The sequence below is a fragment of the Gloeophyllum trabeum genome, assembly GCF_000344685.1.
Source record: "Gloeophyllum trabeum ATCC 11539 unplaced genomic scaffold GLOTRscaffold_00032, whole genome shotgun sequence".
Taxonomy (NCBI): Eukaryota; Fungi; Basidiomycota; class Agaricomycetes; order Gloeophyllales; family Gloeophyllaceae; genus Gloeophyllum; species Gloeophyllum trabeum.
The window spans coordinates 7,406-15,572 of record NW_006920441.1 but is presented as its reverse complement, the minus strand read 5'-3'; the positions used below and the strand labels follow the sequence as shown (position 1 = coordinate 15,572).

Sequence of the window (8,167 nt, the reverse complement as noted above, 5' to 3'; positions counted from 1 at the left end):
GCACTTGTGCAGATGGCACTTGAACTGCAAAACCAGCAGGTCATGCTGGCCTCTCTGGTGGCTATAAAATATGACTCTACACACTTGAATGAGGGTGTAGAATCATCCCTGACACCAGCGGACTGAGTACTGGCTAAGCACCAGCTGTCCGATCCCTCCTGATGTTTATCTCAGAATAATAGTAATTCTGTAGAAACTCAACTGTGGCATGGGAAAGGTGCGGTGGCTGATCAAACCTCACTTCAGAGGTGCCCTTGGGTGTGTCCAAGACGTGCAGAGTCTGTCGGTGAATTCCAAGCCTGCATGACCCACTGAGCCCCAGGTGGAGCACGCTGGAGCACGAGCGATGGGGTTTGGCGGGTTGGGTGCCTACCGAGATAGACTCAGGGAGCTTCAGAAGGGGGGATGCATGCAACGGGGGAGAGATTTGACCCCTTTCAGCCCCCACCGTCGATGTCCGTGCCAGCAAGGGAGATCGGTGGAGGCTGAATGGGAGGGTCTGGCGGCTGCGGTGCCTAAGCAAAGAGGCTCACAAGGGTGGAAATAGGGTGCTGCAACAAAGAGCAGAGAGAGGGGAGCGATTCCAGCCCCTGCCGTCGCGGGTTGCAGGCCGTCCGCACACAAGCGCCCGCAGGCGGCCGCAGGGGGGGAGGGGGGTCCCGGCGGGTGTTTCAATGTTGACTGGGAGGTGCGTAAACCCCCTGCCAGATAGTCAGAAGGGCCGAAAAGGAAGTATTTCCCGCGACGGACGGTAGGCCGGCCTACCGTCCGTTCCATATGGGTAGAGATAGTCCCAGTCGAGACCATCAAATGCTTCCAGGCAGGCAGCATAGGCATCCTTGACTGTGCGAGCTGTTGCTCCATCATTCGAGGAAGTAACCTTCGTTCGAGATTGAGCCTTAGACCCCTTGTTTTCCAGCACAAAGAAATATGATCCAAACTCTGGACTGACTGTATTCAAAGCATCAACCTGGAACGAACCATAGTGAATGATTGGTCACAAGCCCAAACAAAAGACAAAAATGCAGCCAAGCTCACCATGACTGCCATGCTTGCAAGCAGGCGTTCAAATTTCCTTGGGGTTAATGGATACGAGGGCGTGGTGGTACGCTTATTACCCTGCTTGAAGTGCACGTGCGACCGATCCAGTCCAGCCCATGCATGCTCCTCAGCATCGACAGAATCTCGCATTGCAGGGGTCAAGACTTGGTCCCAGAAACGGCACTGAACGTGATAAGGAATGACGGATGCCCAGAATCGAGAGTATGGAGCCTTGTGCACCATACGGGGGAAGAATAAGTAGACATTTACCAGGGTGCTACCTCCACCCATCTTGCCAAAATAGAGGTGGGGAATCTGACTGAGAGAGAAACGATGCTCCAACCATTCTGTCCTTGGGCTTCTGTCTTCTTCACTGGGAGGTACCAACAGGTTCACGTAGACATGATTGCTTTTGAAGATGGGTGCGCGATCACGGACCATTGGCACAGTGTATACTTCCACTGACTTTTTGAATTGGGGCTCTCTCCCCACCCAGATAAAGCTATCAATGTCACATGCAATCGTGAGTTCTGAGTGATCAACCTCTTGCCTGCTCTGCTCCAGGTCCACCCGGATGTAACGTTCTTGCGTGTCAAGGCCAGTGATGAAAAGATTTGGATCCTCTTGCTGGAGAGCCTCAGCCACCATGTCTTCCATGCCCATGGCTATGCTATCATTCTCAAAGTGAATAAGATCACCTCGCCGAGTGTAGGCAGGATCATCTAGAGTATCCGCAGCCTGATGGTGTTGATATGGTCGCATTAAGTGAGCCTCTACCAGGACTGGGTCGGTCATGTCAAATGTTTGGTAAAAGGATGGCATGAGTCGCCAGCCATAGTCATGGAAGTGCTCCCAGCCATGAAGCAAGATCTGGTCAGCGATGTAGACCAGGCCTGGCTGGTAATGTTCCACAGTATCAGGAATGGGCAGGAGCCCTGCAGCAGTAGGTCCCTGTTCATACTGATCAAAGGTTGAATCAAAAGGAATGCGAAGCCCCCTGAGTGTAGGTCTTGGAGGCAGCTCCACTGGGGGCGTGTGCCGAGGAAATCGACCCAGAGTAGCTTGGTGCATTCCCCCTTTGGCAGCCTTTTGGTTTTTTTGAGTAGACTTTCCTGGCACTGTCAGCTCTTCCTCAGACGATGGTGTGCCACCTTGGTTCTCATGCATCTCCATTCTTGTCTCCCTCACCACTTCCATCAGCATACCTCCTGATTGCAGAGTGCCAACCCGTTTGGCCCTGGGGAGCAATTTCTTTATTGCATCAGTCAGTTTGGGGGTTCCATCCATGTCATCCAGGCTGAGGCCTGCGGCTCGATCCGTCAGACAGCGGTTACATGTGTTCATAGCCCTGGTGATCAAGTTAATCACTTTACGCAGATCATGATCTTGGAAGACACCGCGAGTGGGAGCCACCCGAGTCTTCAGTTCATGGAAAATGTCCTGCATTCCTTGATCAAGGAAACGACTGGCTGCAGGAAGGTAGTTGGAGAGCAGATGGTCGACTGTTTGGATGGAGGCAATAATGTGAGCATGTAATGACTCTGCAATGGCCAGCCTAGTGACATGTGAGCAGGGCAGGGGTGGCTTCTGCCAGTAACCATGTCTATTGAGGTGGAACCCATGTCTCCATATGTGTGAAATGGCCTGGCAGGCGATGGGACCACAGTCTGATCCGTTCTGAGGCCAGTTGACCTCCTTGATGGCAACATTGGATTGGACTGCCCATCCATTGAGAAGCCCAAGCTTGGTCCAAACATTGGCAGAATCCAAGGACTTCACCCAGTCCCCTTTGGTTGCATGAGAACTCTTGCCAATAATACGCCCCAGTACGTGGATTTCCTTGGCCTGAGGTTGGAAAACCACAGCGCAGTAGTGATTTCCACTCTGCTGCCTGCTTCCACCCACCAATATACATGATATCACATCCTCATATGGGTTGTTCTCACCAGGATCCAAGCCAAACAGCGCGCGGAATTGATCAATTTCTTGTTGGGTAGGAAGGGGAGAATGCGGATGCAAGTAGTTTATAGGGATATACCGTGGTGAGGGCCGTCCTTCTTGGAGCCACTTGAGCAGGAGCCATTGGTCCAGACAGAGGCCATCAGCCCATGTTTGATGGTTCAGTGTTTCAAAATTACTATAGATTTGGTCCACCCGCAGGGGATTATTTATCCAAAGAGCTAAATCCACCCGGGTGCATGAGTGCTCCTCAATATGAATATGTTCAAAAAGGATATTATATATATATATACTTACAGAGACGATCTGTTCCTGCCTCAGCAAGCAAGAGATCTTCTTCATCTTCATCATCATTGTGGGCTGAAGGCACCTCCTGAAGAGGCAAAGGAGGTGGGTCAACAAATTCTGAAACATCGCGCTGCGTGGGAGAGTGGGCTGAGGATGAGGATGAGGATGAGGAGGAAGAAGAAGGGGATGATGAAGATGCGGATGATGCAGACGAGGATGATAACTGTTCCTCATCTGTATAATGATACAAGCTTAAGGACAGGTTTCTTATAGCAGAAAGCCCGATGAGGGACTGGTCATCGTCGCTATCTCTATCAGAGTCATCTTCATCATCTGTATATCCAAAATCCCCTGCAAGGGCAGTCATCTCCACAGGTGTCAGGCCAGAAAGAATGGCAAGTAGATCCATGGCATTATGTTGCTCATCTGAGGACATACTGAGGAAGGTTGAGCAGAAAACTGACGAGACGTGGTGGTGGTGGTATCGTGATGAGAGGGTCAATCGATAAGAAGTTCCTGATTTGTCGTTGAAGTATTTTTGTCACAACAATCCATTGCAAGTCATCTGCAGTAACTACTACAAAGCTGATAGAACACAGCAACTACAAAACAAAGGCCAAGGACATGCAGCATAATCAAACGGCATCAAAAGTGTTTAGTGATGAAGACAAGGCAAACCGTGCAACCAGGAGACCCAAGAAGAGGATCAGAGGACAAAACTAAATGACCGCCTCACACCAGGGGCATATATAGCCAGGCATGGCCTGGAGTGCCTCCATCTCCTGCAAGAATCCCTTTGGAAGGGTGGACTTCCAGTCGGGAAACTCCCCATCAAAAGGGCCCTTGATCACGGTCGCCACCTGGTTAAGGACCCTGCCCGTACCTACAATCCCCCAGTATAGGTGGTGCCCTCCGCTATACCCACGGGTGATGGGCGACTTGAGGAAGCGCTTGACCTCCTCAGCTGGAGTCTCTTCCTGTCCTTCTTCAAAGGGCACCATTGGGCCGGCCTTGCTCTTGACCATACATGCCTGGTCGAACCATCTCACGCACGATGGACAGAAGCGCTGTACGGTTTGGTCCGGGTCATACACTTTCTGGCAAGTACAGTGTTTAGTCACACCCTACAGATTAAACCATAAGTCCTTGAACAGTGCTTATGAATGGGACATCCTTACCAGGAAGTGCGGACGACCCTCCTTGGTCACCAGCCTGAAGCGCATGAAATAGTCCTGAGGGCTGATGTTCTCAGAGTTGGAGGGGCCCTTGTCATCAAAAGAGACAATTGGCACAATGTCTCCAAGTTAAATATCACTGTCAGGCCAAAGCACCGTGGCAGGAATCCAAAGTGAGTATCTACCTTCGATGGTCTGACTGCTGATAATCTGCTCGTGATCCGAGCTCAGCAACTCATTTTGACCCAACCGGTCCAGGATCTCCTCTTGGCTAATATACGAAAGCAAGCCATTCACTGATGAGATAGACAGGTGCAAGGAGAGAGAGACTTACTCCTCCTCAGTAGGGAGAATGGAGAGGTTGCTCTCCAACCTCGCATGCTCCTCTGTGTAGAACCAATGGACCAAAAACTGCTCCTTCTCACCATCTCCGCGTATCTCCCTCACTTGTGCCTTCCAATACTTAAATCCTTCAAGACTGGTGCCAGGCTTCTCCCCAGGCGGCATAACATACACACTGGATATTGCATATCAGATGAGGGAAAGATGAACTAATGGATTGATGAAACATGGTGATTGACTTACCAATCTCCCACCTTAATAGTCCGGTTTTTGGTAGGGTCGCTGACATCCCCAAGCAGAGTGCTTGCCTTGGGACTACCCAGTTTCACAAACTTCCTCTTGGTGTTCTGGAGGGCAAGGACAGCTTTTTTGGAGGGAGTGGACCGACGAGACATGTTAGGGTGGTAAGTGGATGTTGGTACAGAAGAGAGGGACGAACATGAGAAGATCGATTGAACTCTGTGGGTTATCAATGGATCAGCAGGTCACCACTCGAGAGGTCGGCACTTGCCGACCTGTTGAGTGGCCGTGGCTGAGCACTGCCCCTTTCAAGGTAGTCTCTCGCCACAGTAAATATATTTGTTATAGAGCTAGTGAGACATGGGTTACTTTGTCACAGATTGCGTCAAGTAAATTTATTGCTAGTCCATTGCAGTAAATACTACAAGGCTAACAGGATCACAGCGTCCAATGCAAACAGCGAAATGAACATGGGCACAAGCACCAGGCATGATGTAAGAGTAAAAGGGGCGGACCGCACGACCAGGATACCAGCGAAGAGGAAGACAGGACAAGAGGACGAGGCTAAATGGCCCTGTCACATGAGGGGCATATGTAGCCGGGCATCGCCCGGAGCACCTCCATCGCCTCCACAAATCCCTCAGGAAGGCCTGTCTTCCAGTCAGGCACCTCACCGTCAAACAGGCCACTGACCAGGGCCGTCACCTGATTGAGCAACCTGCCCGTACCAACGATCTCCCAGTATAGGTGTCGCCCTCCACTATACCCTCGAATGATGGGTGACTTGAGGAAGCGCTTGACCTCCTCAGCTGGAGTCTCTTCCTGCCCTTCTTCAAAGGGCACCAGTGGGCCGGCCGTGCTCTTGGTCATACATGCCTGGTCGAACCATCTCACACACGAGAGACAGAAGCGCTGCACGTCTTGGTCGGGGTCATACACTGTCTGGCAAGTGCAGTGTTTAGTCACGTCCTACAAATCACACCATAAGTCCTTGAACAGTGCTTATGAATGGGACATCCTTACCAGGAAGTGCGGACGACCCTCCTTGGTCACCAGCCTGAACCGCGTGAAGTAGTCATTGGGGTGCACATTTTCTGGGCTGAACGGGCCCCTATCATCAAAGCGGACAACGTCCACAATGTCTCAAAGTTAAATATCACTGTCAGGGCCTAGCACTGTGGCAGGAATCCAAAGTGATACGTACCTTCGGCGGTCTGACTACTTATGACCTGCTCGTGATCCGAGCTCAGCAACTCGTTCCGTCCCATGTGGTCAACAACCTTCTTCAGGCTGATATATGAAAGCAAGCCATTCAGCAATGAGGAGACAGGTGAGAGCAGAGAGAGAGTGACTTACTCGTCCTGAGCAGGGAGGACAGGGAGGAGGCTCTTCTTCCTGGCTTCCTCGGCCGTATAAAACCAAGTGATGAGGAATGCCTCGTCATCACCATCTCCGCGTATCTCCTTCACTTGCGCCTTCCAGTAATGGAACCCCTCTATAGTACGAGCCCTCAGCTCTGGTGGCCTAATGTACACGCTGTATATAGCATATCAGATGAAATGATGAAAAGATGGACTAACGGACTAATGAAACACATTGATTGACTTACCAATCTCCTGGCTTGATGTCCTCTCTGTTCTCCTCGACTTCCCTGACCCCGATCCTGGTGACGTCCTTGGGTTTTCCCAGTTTGACGAAGTTCTGCTTCTCCGTCTGAAGGGTAACCTTGGCGTTCTTGCTGGAAGACGACCGACGAGACATGGTAAGACAGTAGGGAGATGGTGGTTGAGAGCAAGGGGATGAACGTTGGAGGATTGATTGAGATCTGTGGGTTATCAACAGATCAGGAGGTCACCGTGCGACAGGTCGGCAATTGCCGCGCGATAGGTCGGCAATTGCCGACCAATCGAGCCTCGCGCCGCAATTGCCCCTCGATAGGTCGGCAATTGCCGACCTGTTGCCTTGCAGTCGCTCACCTCTCAAGCAACACAACAGTAAATGGGTTGTCAAGCTAATCTATTGCCACAGTAAGTCAATTTGTGATGGATTTAGTCCTTTATGTAGTAGGAGCTTGGTTGTCAGGCAAAGTAATATGTTCTGGAGCGGTTTTGTGTTACTTTGTCACACAGTAAGTAACTTTGTGATCGGATAATGAAGTGGCCAGTAGTGCCACATTGTCACGCAATCAGTAATTTTGTTATCAGGTAAGTAAAGTCATTGCTTTGTCAGTAAATTTGTTATATAGGGTTAGGGTTAGAAAGCTGGATTGACAGCGCTTTACACTCATGCCCAGGTTCAGGGCAGTGTCCACCAAACTCTGCATGCTTTACAAAAATACAAAGTACTACCACTAGACTAGTAGGTCTAATGAAAAATTTAACAGAGAATTGAAACAGCACAAAAACTAGCAAAAGGTAGGACAAAGAAAGAAAGCTCTGGCCAGAGATAAGAGAAATAACAAATAACAATAGAGGAAAAGAGAATGATATGGAAACACCCCCTGATCCCAATAGACGTCTGGGTGGTGGCACCAATCCTGATGCTCACAGAGACCACCCTCTCCCACTGGCACCAATCCTGATGCTCTAGGGGAGATGCGCCTTGATAGGCCTGAATATACCCCCTGATCCCAATAGACGTCTGGGTGGCGGCACCAATCCTGATGCTCACAGAGACCACCCTCTCCCACTGGCACCAATCCTGATGCTCTAGGGGAGATGCGCCTTGATAGGCCCTAATTATACCCCCTGATCCTAACAGTGGAATAGTGAACGTAACACATACGCAATGAGATATTGAAGGCTTGGACCTACAATGGAGAGGTCCTCATGACTGGTACAGGGCGTGCACTCCCTATACCAGGCAGGAGGATCCCATACATATCTGGAAACCTGAGCAGTGCAGGGCGTGCACTCCCAGAATTGCTCAGGAACACCAGGAGTGCTTCGAGAACTGTAGGGCGTGAGGGCAAGAAGCAAGAGACATTTTTAGGCCAGAGGCCGCGCAAGCGCTTTATTAAAAGGCGCTCAAATCTGTCTATTAATAGACACTAACCCTAGACCCTGGGGCGCGCTCCGGCCCGGGCCTAATGGATACAGCACAAGCAGCATTCAAGATGTTCA

The 8,167-nt window shown here is 50.6% G+C and overlaps 3 protein-coding genes across 3 annotated transcripts; all 3 read right to left on the bottom strand.

Moving 5' to 3' along the window:
* Positions 1-437: 437 nt before the first annotated feature.
* On the bottom strand, positions 438-3,724 carry GLOTRDRAFT_134164 (uncharacterized protein; the record flags this gene model as incomplete). The annotated part of the gene is made up of 5 exons (XM_007873153.1): positions 438-499; positions 534-701; positions 751-970; positions 1,039-3,221; positions 3,298-3,724. 5 exons carry the CDS (start codon positions 3,722-3,724, stop codon positions 438-440), a joined length of 3,060 nt encoding a protein of 1,019 aa, XP_007871344.1.
* Positions 3,725-4,007: 283 nt separating this feature from the next.
* Positions 4,008-5,200, bottom strand: GLOTRDRAFT_134163 (uncharacterized protein; the record flags this gene model as incomplete). Its single annotated transcript, XM_007873152.1, has 5 exons — positions 4,008-4,412; positions 4,467-4,585; positions 4,649-4,734; positions 4,798-4,980; positions 5,049-5,200. 5 exons carry the CDS (start codon positions 5,198-5,200, stop codon positions 4,008-4,010), a joined length of 945 nt encoding a protein of 314 aa, XP_007871343.1.
* A 409-nt stretch (positions 5,201-5,609) lies between these two features.
* Positions 5,610-6,806, bottom strand: GLOTRDRAFT_97168 (uncharacterized protein; the record flags this gene model as incomplete). Its single annotated transcript, XM_007873151.1, has 5 exons — positions 5,610-6,014; positions 6,069-6,187; positions 6,250-6,335; positions 6,402-6,581; positions 6,655-6,806. 5 exons carry the CDS (start codon positions 6,804-6,806, stop codon positions 5,610-5,612), a joined length of 942 nt encoding a protein of 313 aa, XP_007871342.1.
* Positions 6,807-8,167: the final 1,361 nt, after the last annotated feature.